At 41.0% G+C, this 19,012-nt stretch overlaps 1 protein-coding gene and 1 long non-coding RNA gene across 2 annotated transcripts in view; one reads left to right on the top strand and one right to left on the bottom strand.

Moving 5' to 3' along the window:
• AHI1 (Abelson helper integration site 1) overlaps positions 1-19,012 on the bottom strand; it is a 70,987-nt gene that overhangs the window by 7,284 nt on the left and 44,691 nt on the right. Inside the window, exons 20-21 of the mRNA XM_079970704.1 lie at positions 7,442-7,500; positions 981-1,052 (exon numbers count right to left, since the gene is read on the bottom strand). Of these exons, the coding sequence (XP_079826830.1) occupies positions 981-1,052; positions 7,442-7,500 (131 nt within the window). The remainder of the gene's footprint in view (positions 1-980; positions 1,053-7,441; positions 7,501-19,012) is intronic.
• The window catches only part of LOC307213039, an 81,645-nt gene that overhangs the window by 37,192 nt on the left and 25,441 nt on the right, over positions 1-19,012 (top strand). The gene's annotated exons all lie outside the window — the stretch shown is intronic.

Raw genomic sequence — 19,012 nt, 5'->3', positions numbered from 1 at the left:
CAAGCTTGTATTTAGATCAGTTCACAAATGAATTGCCATGGCATGTTGGATATTTTTACACTGCATTACATCTTATCAAAAATGCCTTTTCCATGTAGAGAAGCCCAGTGTTGGGAAATCACTGCAAACCCATTTTTATTTAGGTGACTTCTTGATGGCATTGCAATAACAGGCTTCTTTGGGTGAAGTGTGCAATCTCACCAATGGTGTAATGAAAAGCAGCTATCATGTGATGGTTCTTCATGAGTGGCTGTGGGAAGACAGAATTGTTTTTGCTCACTGATAACCCTTTGCCACTACTGAGAACATCTGTATTGTAAGAGGAAACTAGATAGCAAAAAAAGATGAAGATGGAATTTATGACATAGTACTTATGGGGATCCCCCCCCCCAAAAAAAAATCTTTCCAAAAGGCAGGATGTCATTCCATTAAATAATTGCAAAATATATGATGTTACCTAATCTCTTTTTGCAAATATTAATAAATCTTCAGCAATGACTAGAAAACCTTACAGGGCACCTAAGGTAAAAATAAAAATTTGACGAAAGGCTCAATGGAATGCATAATAATAAAGGAACACTAAACATGCTCTCTCTGTCACTGGAGTTATAAGAATATAATTCCTAACATCAGTTCATTATTTTGAAGAAGAGAATCCAGAAGCTTAGTGACAAGAAAAGTTTGCCTGTTTGCTCACTTGATGAATAGCTGAGGGTTAAAGAATGTGTTATATCCGATGGGTGACATCCAACAATTTTGTTCCATTTGCAGGAGAATGGGATTTGTGGAAGGGGAGTTGTAGTAGAGCCTTCTCCTTTTGTACACAATGGTCCCTATCCATCCAATGTAACTGATTTTAAAGAAATACTTAAAAGTGTACACCACTGTTGTAACAAGTGCTTCTAAAATGTAACAATTGCTAAGATGAAAAATCAACACACAATAGAGAAAATAGATTTTAAAAGTTGCCTGGCACTTACTGTTTCTTGGACAGAGACTGAACCGGAAGTAGTGTCTCCTCTCACATAGGGTGCTGCTGGAAACTCAGCATTCTGGAAGAAATTACAGTGGTACCTCAGGTTACAGACGCTTCAGGTTACAGACTCCGCTAATCCAGAAATAGTACCTCGGGTTAAGAACTTTGCTTCAGGATGAGAACAGAAATAGCACAGCGGCAGCGGGAGGCCTAAAGTGGTACCTCAGGTTAAGAACAGTTTCAGGTTAAGAACAGCCCTCCAGAATGAATTAAGTTCTTAACACGAGGTATCACTGTATTTAACAGGAATAGATTGCATTAATGCAGGTGGGGAGTGGTGTAAAATTGTGGCTTGTCCACCCCTTTCAAACCCTGCTGGCTTCTGCTGCCCAGGGTGAGAGGTGTGGACTAGCCACAGTTATGGCCTGCTCTGATTGTTTCCAATGGAGGGAGGAGGAATTAGTTAGCAACTTCAGGCCAGCATGGAGGGGGTAGGGCAATAGTGGAGTCTCCAAGGTATTTCATTACTGGAAGATCTCAGCAACCTTGAATTTATTACCTGTGAGGGTATGTGACTGTTTTACATTTTTAAAAACCTTAATTTTAAATGGGGCTTTAATTTATTTTTAATTCCTTTGTGTTATCGCTTTAGTGTTTGCCACTCTGGGGTTCTCAGGGAGGAAGGGTAGGATATAAATTAAATAAAAAAAATATAATTTGGGAATACTAAATCTCAGTTAGGTAAAATAGATGTGATGGTGGCAAATCTGTGCTTCGACCTGCACCCATAGAAAATGCAGTGGGGGTGGTTTGATCAGCAAAAGATCAGGGAGATGAGGGCTGCTGAACCCTCCCCTTGTTCATGTCTTGCCACCCTGCACCCATAAAAGCATATTACCCTCAGCTGGGCTTTAATACTAGAAAGCGAGCCTTTTTGGGAAAGGGGGGGGGGAGGGAGGGAAAACACTTGTTGAAAGAAGCTGAAGGACGGTAAGCTACATCCTGCAAGGAAGAAGAAGTTTTGTGCTCCTCACCCATGCACCCATTTTGCTGTTCAAACCAAGCCTTTCAGTCTTTCTAATGAACTGCAGCTGATCCAGGTTTAAACACACAAATCAGGCCTGGTTTGGCTCTTATAGCAGAGAACCAGTGGATTTACCTAATTGTCATTTCTCAGTGCAGCCATCCAGAAAGGGCAAGTTTGAGCCTATTCTTGGCTCTTCATTCCTTGATATGAGCATTTGTAGAGTAGCAACACTGTCAAGGCAGTGAGTTTTACCCGAAGGGAAGGAGTGGCTCTTGTTACTCAGTGATGAGTCATGGTGATGATGATGATTACTATTCTCATTATAATTCTTTTCAAAAAGATATTTATGAGCTCTCCAAAGGCCCCATCAAACTTCCTTGAGCTGAGGTAAGCTTTAGGAAATAATAGATTAAAAACTTCAGCATGCCCAGGGATATTTTGAATGCTTCCAGATGTTGTATTAAAGCTTTATTAATATGTGGATACAAAGTGCTTCCACCTAAAGAAATAAGTGTTTTACTTTTCAATTGTTGGAATTGGGATGATACATAGCCTCCATTTAAGGACTTAACAGTGATTAGTGTATCATTTCTACTTCTTAATTTCACAAAACCTGTACATGGAAGACATCTAGAGACAATTTGGTAAACTGAAAAATCAGCAAATAAAGAACAATGATGACTGGATAGTAAGCATGTCACTAAATTTAGCTCAGGCTTTCCTAAGTTCTGTGGACTTAAGGCTTACAAACTTAAGGAATACTCAAATGCACAAAGGGCCATTTTAAACCCTTCTTCATAGCTGCTGTCTCCATATGGAAGGTTTACTTGCATCAGTTTGCCACACAGAGAAATGGATTCAGGGTTACCACCTTTTCATTGGCTCCTATGCCATAAAACACAGGCCAGCATGTAGAGATGGCAACAAGATTGTGCAACACAGCACCCCATTATGATAGGCATATATACCCCTGTTTACAAGGTAATATAGATGTCTCCATGTCATAGGCAGTTTAGACAGAAGTTTGAGCAGATGTCATATAAAAGCTGTCTGAAAACCTGGAGAACCACTTCATCACTGTAGACCATGAACTGGGAACCGATGGCCCTCTGGATGTTGCTAGACTGCACCTCCCATCTGCCCTGATCATTGAGCAGATTGGCTGTGGCTCATGTGAGTTGGAGTTCAGCAACATTTACAACTATTATTTGTGTTGCTAAAGCCATTACAAAAAAAACAAAATACATAAAACAGAATAGATTACATAGTTAAAATGATAATTTAAACCAGGCATTCTGTCAGATAAATTCTTTAGGGGAGCAAACTCTTAACTTATCCCCACAAACTTTTCTCCTTTAAATTGTTGCTCTAAAAGCAGGACAGAAGTGTAAGGGGACTTGCTCCGTAATAAAAATTAATCAATCTCTCAACTGGGAGATTTAAATCTTTGAAGAAAGCTGCTCTTAAGTCCTCGTAGATTAGACAAATCAGTAAGTAGTGGGGTAAATCTTCAGGCACATTACTTCCACATGGGCAAGCTCTCTCTTCACAAGGAATCTGGTGGTAACACCCTTCGACTATGACAGTGCATAGACTGCAACCATTTGACATTTGTGATGCTGGTTACATAGTGAGGACAAGGAGTCTGAATGGGTAATTTGGCATACCAAGGGGCACATTTGGACAGACAGGCAGAAGTGAGATTAGCACAAAAACCATGCTTTAAAATATGAGATTTCATGTGGCAAGATGCAATCTCAAAGTCTAATGAGCTCAGAATGCCCAAAGAGAGGTCATGCACGTCAACATCTCATTGAAAGCAGAAAGTACTAAAATGGGCCTGATCCCACTTTTTAAATTTTAGCCAATACCTAATGGCAAAGATAGGCACTCTGGTCCTTCACTGAACAGACACCAGCTTCCACATGGAGAATGGAAGACTCAGTTGCCTTGAGGAGCTCAAAAATTGAACAAATACCATATTTTTCGCCCTATAGGACGCATTTTTCCCCCTCCAAAAATGAAGGGGAAATCTGGGTGCATCCTATGGGGCGAATGCAGGCTTTCGCTGAAGCTTGGAGAGCGAGAGGGGTCAGTGCGCACCAGCCCCTCTCGCTCTCCAGGCTTCAGGAACACATCCACAGCCTAGGCAGCCCTGTGGGAGTTCCCGCAGGGCTGTCTAGGCTGCGGATAGCAGTCTGCTTCCCGGAGCGCCAGGCGTGCTGAAAGCAGAGCGCCCGACGCTTCGGGAACACATCCGCAGCCTAGGCAGCCCTGCGGGAACTCCCCACGCTGCGGATAGCCCCCCCAAAAAACTAGGTGCATCTTATGGGACGGAGCGCCCTATGGGACGAAAAATACGGTATATTTATTCTGGGATATTTCCAGATTCTTTTGTTGAAGAGATTCTCTATTGTGCTATATTTTACTTATTTCACTCTTTTATAATGTCTCTGCTTTGAAGCTTGTTCTAGTCCCCCTTAGTATTACTTTTAGTCATGAAGTGCAGGTAAGAGATTGTAAACAAACAAACAAACAAACAAACATGTTGATAGTGAAGCTGCACATGGAATTTTACTTTATTGCAAATGTGTAACAGGTTATTTAATTTCCAGGACTTTATATTAAAATAATTATCACAGCAAATTATGAATGTTGTGCAACTTTAAATCTCAAAGATAAACTTCATTAAGGATACAAGTTATTTTTTTACTGCTCTAATCCCTACCTACCGTGGGGCTTGTTTGTTTCCCATATTAGTTTAAAATATACAGAAGAGTCTACAGACATTTTGAACTATTTGGATAGGGTCAGATTTAAATTTCAGAGCGGGCATGCCTCTGGTTTTCCTCCCGTTGATTCCAATGGTAGGTAAATAAACTATAGCAGCCCAAACTCTGCTCTGGTGGCTTTTTGGGGAACAGGAGGGCTTTGGATCCATAGCCTAACCCAACCTACCTCCCTTTAGCCCCCTGAAATATCAGAGGAATGCCTGCTGTGGTCCTTTTCACAGCCTCACTAAGGAAGCTTACAAGGTCAGATCTCCCTCTCCAAGAGCCAACCTCTCTGTCTATGCTTTGAGAAGGAGATCTGAAAAACCCAATGACACCTAAAACACCCTTCAAGGAAAAGAAGGCTGCAGCCTTAGGAGGCAATTATTGGGTGAGATACAGTGTCATGTCATATGTAATGAGAATTTACTTTTGCCCCTTATGTTCTTGCACCCTGCCAATCCACTCCAGCGAGGTCTCCTAATTCTCAGTGGAAGGTATTAGGGATGCATAGGGTCTGCAAGGAATGGGGAGGAAGGATAAGCCCTGTTTGAGGAAGCAGAGGTCTGTGGCACAACTGGACACCTACTTTCACTATTAACAACTATCCTGCTTAAGATACTCAAACTGGAAACTGGTAGCTTGACATAATTATAAAACCTACAATATGACCAGTAAAAAAAATAAAATAGAATTTATATAGAAATAGAAAGTGCTTTTTACAATATTTTATTCATTTACCCTCACAACAGCTCTGTGAAACCAAACAGTATTATTCCTATTGTCCAGATAAATTACAGAGATAGAGTTCTGAGATGTCTAAAGCAACTAAGCTCACAGTGACAGAACTTTCATGTAACATCAAGTTTTAGGGTGGGAAGAAAAATTCAGATTATAAACAATTGATAAGAAAAAGGAGCAACTGTGTTAAAATCTTACAGAATAAGTAACTCCTGTAAAAAGTAGCTAAACTACTGTCATGTGTTGGTCTTTCTACGGCATGGATCATTAAATTACTGCTGGTGCTACTACTGTTGCTTTCCTGGGTTTTCAGAAGACTATGATCCTGATTTGATTACAGTCCTTTAAGTATTTAATGAGCATGGGAATCTATAATCTGCCTAGAGGAAAAGCTGTGCCAGGATGCACTTTACTGAGTCCTGCAATGTACAAACACAAAAAAGAAACGCAAACACAGCTGCTTCGACAAAGCCTACAGGGATTTTAAAAAAGGGATGAATTGTAAAGTAGGTGACATAATTCAACTGCTAAGATTATTCAAACACACTCCAAAACTATTTTGATCCATTTCTCTTTAATCAGAAACACTTCACTTTCAACTTTAAAGGATGTCAATTTACATACTGTTAGAAGTTTTCTACCAGCAGCATAAAAAAGTTAACGAATACCATAATGAATTTCCCATCTTTACTTTTCCCTCTTTGGTTTCAGCTATTCTGGGCTGGTATATCTGAAAGTAATTCTCACTCAGGAATTTGTGAGCCAATGTAGCCCGAAAATTAGTTTCTGCACTAACTGAGGAAAAAACAGCTTATAGATATAAATCATGCTTTTATCCAGGGGCACAAGAAGCTTGGAAAACCAGTAAACAAAAGCTTAAAAAATAAATAAATCAACATCTCCAATCCAGAGCCTCTGTTGAGCATGATGAGAGGTCCCTAGTGCACTCTGGGTGAGATGTTTGCCCACATTAGAGGAAAATATGTGCTTTAAGATGGGAATGAGCAAAGCTGTTACCCGGGTCTGAAATGAATTGGTGGGGAGGGCACTCCGGTTATGTGACTGCTGTAATTAAGTGCTGCATTATTTATGCCACTGCATTTTGTGAAGGAGGGAACAGAAGAAGGTGAGGGACAAAGTATGATGGCTATTTTGCAAGACTCACAGCTGGAAATGAAGCACCTTAATCTTAGTGAACTTTGGATACGGGTAACAAAGGAGTTAATAACACAACACAATTTAACTCAAATCCCATACAAAAAAAATAGTCATAGCGTGTGTGTGTGTGTATAATGATAATAATGTGTGTGTGTGTGTGTGTGTGTGTGTGTGTGTGTAGAGGTAAGTATGGGAAACCTTTGGGAGACCAATTGGTTAAAATGAGGTGATCTTGTTTAACAATAACCTTCCTGTTCACAACTCTGTTTCTTTATTATTTTAAAGTAAATAAAACCCAAAGTAAACTAAGATTTCAGTCTACACTTTACACAAGTGGCAACCATGCTGCTTAATATAAGACAATCAATGAGCAAAAGTTCAATTAGAGTCAATCTCTTTCTGTCTCAATTGAAAGTACAAAGAATTAGCATACAAGTTCAGGTCCTGTTGTGTCCACTTTTCCTTATTCTCCACAACTATGTATCTAAAGACATCCTAAGGATAGAAAGTTGCGATCTAGGCATACCTAATTGCAATGAGTTTTACAAGCATAGTACACAAAGCTGATCGTGGATCTTTTGTTCAGAGAGCAACTGCGGGAGCCAGAAAGCCTACATGGACAATGATTCTGTGGAAGGCAGGTCTTTTATGACTGAACGGAAGGATAAGAAAGCTCCTGTACAATGATAACTTTTGAAGAAGGATTTTTAAAAGTTTTTTTAAAAAAATGTTATATGCAAAAAGAAAAAGGAATACTGAGCTGCTTACCGTGTGTAGTCCAGCTGACGGGCTTCGGCAAAAAGGATTTCCTACTGGGATGAAGCTCCCTGTGAAAAGACAAAGCTGTGAAATTTTTGCTTGTTATCCCCTTTCAGTCTAATAAATCATTTTATTTTATTTTATATATTTTTAAAAACATGATGATGGCAAGACAGTTCACAAAAACTTGAATAAAAAAGCAGCAGCTGCTTTCAGTCCCAGCTATGCATCTTTCAGTCAGGAACAGTTGGAGAGTTTATCTAACTAACAGACCTGACACAAGGTTAGCTAATCCAATATTTCCATTCAAATGATTTGGAAAGATACTGCAAGCAATGACCACATACCACCTCGCACGCAGAACTGACACTATTATTTAAAACCAGCACTGTCTTTCCCAGCCATTGAATCTTTGAGTCATGCATACAAAGTTTCCCCCCCACCAGAAGTGATCACAACACCTCTGCATTGAACTACTCATTTTATCTGAAAGAATAGATATAAGCTATTCAGTGTATTCTCTTTGATCATATGACTTCCTGGCAACACACATCTTGCTGTTTATTTTATTCCAGCTCACTACAGTATACTTTTAAAAGGGTTTATTTGTCATTTTGGGTCTTTTTGCATGTATTATTAGACTGACTACCAAGCTCACACTAATCTTTTCAATATGTATGGCTTTATCATTTTTCTTTTCTTTTTGTAGATGGTATGTGCATAGCTCTAAGGAAGGAAACATCTTTAAAAAAACATTTTTATTTTTTTAAAAAGGAAGATAATCCCTATACCACCTCCCTTCTGCAAATTCTAGTGCAGTTTGGTGAAGAAGTTAAGAGTGCTGGCCTAGAACAGGGATGGGAAATGGGATCCAGCTGGTGGGTTGGATCCTGACGTCCCCAACTTCCCTGCCAGTCATCTGACACTCACCTGTCAATCATTTGAGATCAGGTAAAGTGCTTTCCTTTTTCCATGTGGTTTGAAATAAAACTGTGTGGGCAAAGGCTTTAGGGTTTGTAGGTACCAATGAGCCCTGCCCCACATCTGATACAAGGTGGGCATGGCTTGGAGGAAGCATTTGGACTAATTCTATATGAAACCACTGGGAAGTGTCATCCAGAGATTTGGGGCATAGTGGCATCAGTCTTCTGATAAGCAGAAACAGGTGTTTCAGGACTCGCAGTGAGATGGGAGTATGTAGCCCTTCAGATATCTACAGCCCAAAGTATTTAAGGGATTTCCCCCAGTCTCATCCCTGTGTCCACAAACTGGCACATGAGGCAAATCTGCTCATTAACTTATTCAAGGACTACTCACGGATGTTGGCACCTATCACTTCATACCCTTCTTTCATCATGTTATGGCTTTTTTCATGATGGTCATTTAATCAGAAAAGATTACCAACTTCAGCAGGAGGAAAGTTTGCATATGGTTGAACTGTTATCACATATAGGGCTTACATTAAGTTGTCATTACAGAAGAAAAAAAAATCAGATTGGATCCAAGAAGAGGTGACCAAAACTAACCCTTCTGTTAGCAACACGCGCCAGAATGACATGCTGCTCCTCATTCACCCAAATGTGTGTTATGGTGATAACCAGAAATTCAGTAACTGTCAACTTGTACACCCACACCCACACCATTCAGTTAAGTGTTCTGGGTGATACCTGCTCATCAGTTCCCTGGATTCTCAACTAATGGTTGAAATTATTCAGGTGCACTGGCACATATCCATGGGAAAGCTTGCACAACCTCCACCTGCACTTTGCCAGCCCTTAAGCCAGTGGTATTAGTCACACTCATAATAAATTTCCTCACAAATATTTGAACACTGGAAGATATTTATATATGTAATTAGATGGCACCACCTCAAAGAGCTAGCTTGCCCACAATCTTGCAAACACTTCCCCTGTGAGAGAATAAAAAACTTCATTCTTAACCGGTTTATGTGTGCTCCAGTTACCCAGTTTTCTCCCCTGTCACATCTTTGCCCTATATAAGCCTAAATAATAAACATAAATGATTCAGAAATGGCACAATTCTATTTTAAAGACTACTGTTGAATACTCATATTATTTGTGTCAAAGAGGTAAACTACATAAGAATATAGGGACATAAGAAGAGGCCTGCTCTTCTTATGAGGCCTATTTAGAAGAGGCCCATTTAGTCCAGCATCCTAATATCACAGTGGCTAACCAGATGACTATAGGAATCCTGCAAGCAATGCAACAATACTCTCCTGCTTTGTGATACCCGGGAACTGATATCCAGAGACATACTGCTCTGATACTGGGGGTAGAACACAGCCATTTTGGCTAGTAGTCATTGATAACCTCCTCCTATTTGTTCTATCCTTTAAAAAATGGTCAACTTCTTTTAAAGCCATCCAGTCTCGTGGCCATCACTACATCTTGTGGGAATGAATTAGATTAACTATGCATTATGCAAAGAAGTGCTCCCTTTTGTCTGTCCTCAGTCTTCCAACATTCAGCTTTGGATGGTCTCAAGTCCTATTATCATGAGAACAGAAAACTTCCCCCTTTTCATTTTCTCCACACCATGCATATGCCTCCATCAAGCCCCCTTACTAGCCTTTTTTCTAAACTAAAAAGCTGTAACCTTTCTGACTCACCCTGACTGACCCTGCTTATAATAATTACCCCCAGAGCAAGAGGCATCTGTGTAAGAAAGCACAGTGTGATGGTTACAGTGACAACAAAATAGTTATGCAGTCACTGTTTCCAAAATATTGCAGGTGGTGTATTTGCAAAAGTCTTGCCTTGACTCTTAACTTTGCCACTGAAGTTCTATGATACAAGCTGGAGGCACGGGGCAGAATCTTTATAGCAAGGGGTCATGCACACTCTCAAATGTCGGCACATGGGAGATACACACACACACACACTCTTATTTCATAAAAGTTATATACCTCTTAGTTGTAAAAAAAACCCCAAACCCTCAAATATACAGAGGTACCTACCCTTCCTCAGTTGATCTGTGCAGATCAGCTAAGTAAGGGGCTTAGTGCACCATCTCTGCTCATCAATTGATTAACTTGATGACTGGGGTAGGGGACAAATTGCATTCCCATCAGGCTGCTGGGCTCCATACAACTCAGCACTGTGTCTATTTTATTTAGTTATTTGCTGCTGTTTTGTTTATTTGGTGGCATCTTGTAGAAGGTGGAAAAATTGGCTTGAGGGTTGGGGTTGCTGATCTGGAGGTGTCACCCCTGAATTAAAATACCTGCACAGGGGTGAGGCCAGGTGAAAATAGTGAAGTTCAGGCATGCATATTTATGGTACGACAAGGTAAAGGTGTATAAAAGTTTTAAAAACCATATTGTAAGGAAAGCATTGTATAACGTTTGGACTAGATACAAAGATTTGTTGGAAAGCAAAACCCCTAGGTGGGTGTCACCAATGGAAGCTAGGGAAGTAAAAAAGCTTAATATGGATTCTAAATGGCCAAAATATCATGAGATTATAGAATACGATGGTGAAAGGGTGAAACTTCAGAGTTATGAGAAACTAAAACCTAAGGTTCGAGATTGGTTGCATTACCATCAGATAAATGAGACGTTTAAACAGGACAGGAAAATAGGATTTCAGAAAGAGAAGTCAAAATTAGAAACAGAATTGTTGGAACCCAATACTAAGAATTTATCAAGAATGTATAACTTGCTGTTAAAATGGAATACACAGGATGAAACGGTGAAATCAGCTATGATTAAATGGGCACAAGATATAGGTCATGATATTATGTTTGCTGACTGGGAACAGTTATGGACCACCGGTATTAAATTTACTGCATGTAATGCTTTAAAAGAAAATATTATGAAAATGATCTACCGGTGGTACATGACCCCAGTCAAGCTAGCAAAAATTTATCATTTGCCTAATAATAAGTGTTGGAAATGTAATGAGACTGAAGGCACTTTCTACCACCTTTGGTGGACCTGCCCAAAGGTTAAAGCTTTCTGGGAAATGATCTATAATGAAATTAAGAAGGTCCTTAAGTGGACTTTTCCTAAGAAACCAGAGGCTTTCCTCTTGGGTATGGTGGGCCAAGTGGTGTTAAGGAAGGATAGGACATTCTTTATGTATGCCACTACAGCAGCAAGAATTCTACTGGCAAAGTATTGGAAGACGCAAGAACTACCTACTCTGGAAGAATGGCAAACAAAGGTGATCGACTTTATGGGACTGGCTGAGATGACGGGCAGAATCCGGGACCAGGGGAAAGAGACAGTGGAAGAGGACTGGAAGAATTTCAAAATATATCTTAAAAATAATTGTAAAATTGAGGAATGTTAAGATGTCAGGGGGTAAGAAGTAAAGAATTGCAGCAGTAAACAAAAAAACTTAAGAAATATTTACGAAAAGGAACTAAGACAATGGACTTAAGGGTTGCTAAAGAATTTTAAACAAGGATGCAGGGATAGGGAGGTACGGGGAAGTCAAAGAAAAAAGGCTATGAACCGATGATTATGAAGTTATATTGTGTTACATTGTTCTTTATTTTATGTGTGGAAAATTAATAAAAATTATTATAAAAAAAAAAGTGAAGTTCAGATTTTAGGCACCAGAAGTTCCCCAGAGTGGAGTATGAACACTCACCCACTCATAATTAGTTTGGCGCCATCAGATTGTGTAGTAGAGTCCTGTGAAAAATAGCAAGGACCTAAGAAAGCTACTATTGCCAGAAATCCTGGCATTCAAGAGCATGCTTAGCAGAAATTTAACTGAGACCGTTCTGAATTAAGCCTGTGAAAATTCACCTGTGGTGAGCAACCTTTTTCAGCCCAAAGGCCACCTCCCCATTTGGGCAGCCTTTTGAGGGCCACATATCAGTGGTGGGCAGGGACGGAGGCAGAAGTGAATAGAGAAATGAATGCAAATTTTACCTTGTATAGTAGGCTTGTTTCTAAACCCACTCAGACCTCTTTCTGAGGAGGGTGTGTGGCCTGGGGAGAATTCCAAGGGCCAGATAGAGAGGCCTGGGAGGCTATGCTATTTAGAGTAAGTGAGGCAGTGCGGAAAGCCACCTGCAGTGAGCGTCCCAGGTGGGCAGGGTGGAGATGTCACCCCTATCAGGAATGACACCTGGGGTGGACCGCACGTACTGCACCCATCTTCCACCACCAGCAGCCACCACTGGATTTGCCACCCCTGATCTGCAATGCAAGGAGCAACTGGTCAAGGAAAAACTGAAGCACACTGTTTCCTTAGCTCAAAGAACCCTTTGCCTCTAGTATCATAAGAGATCTGGCCTCAGTTCTGAAGCCCCTGGAAATAATACTGGAACAAATAATAAACTAGCTACCCCAATTTTCCAACATCACACACATAATATAAAATACACACACCTACAATTTCAATCACAGAGGCTGGATCTTTTGGTTGCTGAATTCAGAGGTGTTTAAAAAAACAGAATACAGAGCTCCCAGCTATAATGAAGAAAGACCTGTTACATCAAATCTAAGAGCAATAAAAGCCAACATTTTAATTAGAGATTAGAATCAAATATATTTAGCATCTGACACACCCATTAAATGATTCCTTAGTAATCTCATGGAAAGGTCCTTGTATTTTCCCCTTACAAATATGAAGATCTCTGCAGAATTGTAGGTGCAGAGAAGACCAGGGAATGACTTTTCAGTCCTTTCCACACAACGTCAGGCAGGTCGCACTGTCCCATAAGTTGGACTGCTACAGAGTCCAGTAGAATTCTCCATGCACTCTCACAGAAGAATCTCCAAGTAAATTTATTTGAAGCATATGACGAAATGCTCTCTTAGAGCAGGCCTTGCATTAGGAAAGGATGTGAGATAATGAAATTGAGCTAAGGAACATAGCAATTATTTTATGTTTTATTAAATAACAACAAAGAGGATAATACTCTAATTTTGGGTCTAGCAGCCTCACATTTAAGCTAGACAATTTACAACGCATAATGGTGGAGGAAATTCAGGCTGTTAACAGTCACCATATTTACCAACACTAATCTGGACGTAAGGATGAATATATGACGCAAAAATTGGCGGCTGCTGTAAGAAGGATCTTGCCTCAGGGCAGTGATTGGATCTGATCTCTGTTGCTCAATCTATGGCTCACATGAGGCCAGCCAAGATTTTCTTATCCACCTATCAAAACTGTCTTTTTCCACACTAGAGGCACTGTCTTGTGCCCAAGACTGAGGGGGGTCTGGTGTGTGTGGCGTGTGTGTGACATCATGTACCTGGCACACATTTATGACATCACACACACACACATAATGTCACATCATCAAGAGGAGACCAAGCATGGGGCCCAGTACAATGTGGTTTCAATGGCTGGCGGCTTCTCTCTCACACGCAAGAGGAGCCCATGCCATGCTTGGCTCCATGCTCAGCCTCCTTTGCCCCCTCAACATTGAGGGGGCCCGACCCCCTGCCAACAGATATTGAGGGGGCCGAAGACACCTTGGTCCTATAGAGCTGGCACGCCTGGTCTCTTTACTGCCCTTGTTAGGTACTGCTGCTATTCCCATTTTGTGGAATGACAATTAACATACTCAGTATCAGTTGAAAACAAGGTGATAAGGCTGGGATGCTGATGGCAACAGGGGCTAGGAGGTACAACACAGAATTTGGGTAGACAGCCCAGAGGGTATACCTCATCTCCCTGCAATTTTTGTAAAACTATCCTAAATTATCCTTTGTTCCTTTCCCACCCTATAATTTTACTAAAGGGGATATAAGTTACACCTAAATTTTGGCACCTTGGCTGAACTTCATGATAAAAATCAAAGCCCTTCATGAAAAATTTGTAATACAAAATATTCTCAGATACTGTCATGGAAGGCTTAGAGGACACACAAGTTAGGAAGATAAATGAGAACTTTATCTTCTCTCTTTCTCAAGCATGAATATAAGAAACTCCTGACTCCACCCAGATATACAGTACCTACGTCAATAGCAATATTGTGACGAAACAATCTAATGACACTATCCACACAGATACAAGGGCCAGCCAATATAGAAAGAAAAAAATTACCCATTTCTGCATTACTCGCTTTGCTCTGTAAATTGCAAGTTGACTAAAAAGCAGGTGCAACCAAGAGAAATAGTCTAAGTGTTCATATTACATTATTCAGAGAAAAAGACTTCCAAGCAACTACTCAGGCAACATTCTGGAAAACGTAAATCAGCTTTGCTTCTGATGTAATTACTCTGACCACAACAGTCAACACTTGCATATTAACCCCATTTCCCTCCTGATATAGCACTTTCAGAAAGAAAAGGATATTCATTTCCAGACAAGTATTCTGAAAACCCAGATGGCCTTGCAGATTGCCTAAATATTTAGGCCGCAATTTATTCCACTTAATTATATATTTTTAGCAAACAAGGCCAGCATGAGCAGATTTTTAAAATAATTTCATTTTCACACAGTTACAAATCGTGTGTAGAGTACAGGCATGCAATCAACTTTATAACCTAACTATCATAAAGCTGAACGGGATGGTGCGCCTAGTTCTCTGATATGTGATTCAAACATGCAAAGGGCACTCTCCCCCATGTGTAAGCAGATCTATTAATCTATGAAGCTAACTTCCTGAGTCAGGTCATAGGTTCACCAAGACAAAGACTGCCTGCCTAATTAGAAATGGCTCTCTAAGCAGGCGCACCATTTATATGGGGCTGCTTGGGCTGACCCCCCCCCCCCAATTCTCACTTGGGGGCAAGGCCCCCTCAATATTACACAGCTGGGTGGGCCCTGTTGGGTCCTCCCACGGCTGTGGCAGGCTCCATTGGGCAAGCCTGCTACTGCAGCAGGGCTCATCAGGCCTTTCGGCGGGGAATGACAGGCCCCATCGGATCTCCTACCACCATGTAACATCACACACACATGACGGGCCCCCACAATATTGGGCGGAACCCAGCACGCCTGTTTCTAAGGGATTCAGGTAGAGATCTGTACAGCATGGCTACTCAAGATCTGTTTAGCTGGATATGCTAAGGATTAAACCAAGAACCTTCTGCAAGTAACTCATGGGGGTCCTGCCTACCGTGTGCAGCTTAATGGTGCATTCCGTTATTGCAAGGGCTAAATGTGTACATTGGAGCATTCATGGAGCACTGGAATGGGATAATGTGCTCTAGTTAGAGCCAATTCATGCTTCATGCAATGCAGTAAGTACACTGGTGTAATATTTTCAGTGGCACATTCCATGAAGTTGTAGTTCACTGTGGTATCCCAGTTTATTTCCATCATATGTTTCCCCTTCACACTTGTAACATTTTATTTTATGGTTATAAAATATTCAGAAAAATATCCTGACATGAAAAAATCCATGTATATAATGATTTAGTATATGTTATTTGTAGTTTGATTAGTTTGTCAGATTTTTTAAATGATTTTGTAGGTTATATTGGCTTAACACCAAATTAGTTATTGTGTACGTTACTACTATGGGTATTCCACTTTTGGTGTTTTATAGCTCCTATTTTGGAACTGTGAAGTTTGTTGTTCTTACTGTTAATAAAAATCATATTAAAAAAAGAAAAGAAAATGAAAGCTATAAAATATCACACACACAAAAACACAGCTATGAAGTGTCAGGAGGTTCTACACACAAGTAGGGGTCTGACAGAGGCACATGTCCGACTGGCATGTTCTCTCCCTCCTGGTTGTTCGTTCGGGAGGTTCAAAAGCTTTCTCCAGCCCAAACATCACAGCAACTGATACCAAGAGGCATCAGCACGCTTCAGGATCGGCAGAGTATAGGCAGTCAGTGTACAGACTCAGTAGCGCAGCTTTTGGCTATACTATGTTTATTTACATATACCCACTCGGAGCATCTTGACTCAGCTCCTTCCTCTTCAGCATCAGACAGCAAAGAGAGAGAACAAAGGACAAAAATCCTACATCACAGAAACACAGTAACAAAAACATCCTGTCTCCGTCACTTCCCACAATGTGGAATGAAAACATACACCGTCATGTGATAAAAACAATCCCATGACTGCAACACAAGGAATGAATCCTAACATGAATGCATAAAAGCAAGCGAAATAGAATGCGTAAAAGCAAGCGAAATAGAATGCATAAAAGCAAGCGAAATAGAATGCGTAAAAGCAAGCTAAATAGAGAAATCCAGACCTTTATAACCAGCCCTCAGAACTCTCCACACCCTTCTCAAATGCCTTTGCCTGTCCTAAGCATGTTCTTAGAATGTGATAGTGCTGCTTATTGCCATGGCAAAGCAATATGAGGCCTCCTAGAAGGTACCTGTACATTGTGCTTCATTTTCCTAAGAGGGCTAGAGATTTGCTTTTTTTGAAAAAAATAAAGTTCAAAGCCTGTATGTAGTTAGTTACAAACCTGTATGTTTTAATATAGCAATCAGTTTTAATATGAATTTGAAATAGAGAATGTGATTTAAAATCAGTAATTCAAAATAGATCCCTTTTCTTAATTCATGGTTTAAACCCACCCCAGTTGTAGTTCTATTTTTCTTATTTTTCTTATTTCTATGATGGTAACTCATCATAGACTTCCGGGTCGGCGCCATCGCCGAATGGCGGACTCCCTCCGAGCTCCCAAGGGAGTCGGCTGGGTAGGGGTCGGGTCCTGCCGTGCCGGCAACGCGGGGACCCTCAAAAACCATGGGCGGAGATGCCCATGGACTTGGTGACTCAGCGGTCACCGTTTGCGCCCCCCCGACCCGCGAATGAGCCTTTTTAAAGGCTGCGGAGCGGGTGACGGGGGGGTGTGGTGCTGTGAGTCCAATGCTTCCCCTGCCCAGCGAAGCCGCATGCCATTCGGCGGAGAGCAACGACTTCTTCTTTGAAAATTTCGGATTTGGACTAAAAGGAACAACCCGTGAGTAAATTGATTGGACTTAAAAGGGAAATTTTATCACTTCCGGGTTAGCGCGATCTGGTTAATGGCGGATTCCCTCCGAGCTCCGGAGGGAATCGGCTCCGCTGGAGAAGGGTTCTACCGCGACGGCGACACGGGGACCCTCAGAAACCGCAGGCGCTGAAGCCTGCGGACTTGGTGACTCGGCGGGCACCTAAAGCGCCCCCCGACCCACGAAGAGCCTTTTTAAAGGCTGCGGAGAGGGTACGGGGAGCGGTGTGGTGCTGTGAGTGGACCGCTACTGCAGTGGAGCGAAGCCGCGAGCCATGGCCGGAGACCGCTGACTTTCTTCCCTGAAATTGGGACTTTAATTAATCCGTGAGTAAAATGGAATTCGGACTTTAAAATTTCTACCTTTGAATTCGGTACGATCGGGGGATGTGCTAGAGGGAAGTCCGCACCCCCCTGCTTACAGAAGATTTAAAGCAAGGATCGGAGAACTAAGGTGGAGAGTTCTTTCTTTTTGGTGTTTTTTAAAAGATAATATTTTCATGAATTTGACAGAAGAAGATTTGTGCTGGAGAGTAAGAGTGGAATTTTAGAAGTCTTTGTCTAAACCCCCCCCCCCAGACCTGGGAGTGTCCTGTATCTGAGCTGGAGAAAAAGGAACAAGGAGTTTGACAGCTGTCAAAGGAGCTGTCAAACGGGCAGTGAAAATTAAAAATCTTATTATTTAACACCTTTCTGGACTAAATTTGTTATATTTGAATTAAACTGGTTAGGAACAAAGTAGTGAAACAACAAAGTAACGGACTGTTGGGAAAAAACTATTAAGTAACCAGAATCCCCCTAGGGGAAACATTGAAACACTACAATGGCTGCAGATGGAAAACTACAGGCAGAGATAGAAAGAATGTTTTTTCTCGTGGGAAAGTTGCAGGAGCAGACTACGGCTATGAGTAAACAACTTATAACCTTGAACTCTAAAATAAGTGACTCTGCTGAATGCACAATGGACTTGACCGGGAAAAAATCTACAGCTGAATTAGAAGAGACAACTTTGGAACAGGAGGAGAGGGAACAAGGGCCAGTACAGATGGAGAGTATCAACCAGAAGCCTACATTGTCAGAACAAAAAGAAGAAGACCTTTGGATTACAAATCTGCGAAAGATGCGAAAGAGGAGGGAGGAAGCCCCTGGAACACTTGGAATATTTGAATTTAAAAGAAGCAAGAAATATGATTGGGGCTTCCTCTTTGAGTATGGAAGATTAGCTGACCTTTCGCAGCAGCTGGTACCAAGCACTTTGGATGGAAGAAAATCTGACGAGACTGAGCTAGAACTCCTTCGAGACCCGATGACCAACAAAGAGGGCTACCAACAAAATCGGCAGAGAGAGACTGACAGAGATTTAAAGGCCTCAGATGTGAGGACTCCAGGCTAAGAACTGTTTTTGTGGACATGGGGACATTGGGAAGGGACAGAAACTGGGGCGGGGGGGGAGAATTTTTTTAAAAAGGTTTATGACCTTTGTGTTTGATTATTATGACCTATTTTTAAGATAAAAGGGAAATTCGTGGAAGGAATTTGAGTCGACCTTAGAAAAGGATTTAATATTTATAAGAAAATTGGATAAGTAAAATCTGGCCAAGTAATAAGAATTAAGTATTTCTTTAAAAATATATATATATAATAATAATATGTAAAGGATGAGAGATATGAACTTGCTGAG

This window comes from Podarcis cretensis (genome assembly GCF_951804945.1).
Source record: "Podarcis cretensis genome assembly, chromosome: 3".
In the NCBI taxonomy this organism is placed as follows: domain Eukaryota; kingdom Metazoa; phylum Chordata; class Lepidosauria; order Squamata; family Lacertidae; genus Podarcis; species Podarcis cretensis.
Note: the sequence above shows the minus strand (reverse complement) of the source record. Positions and strands in the feature narration are given on the sequence as shown.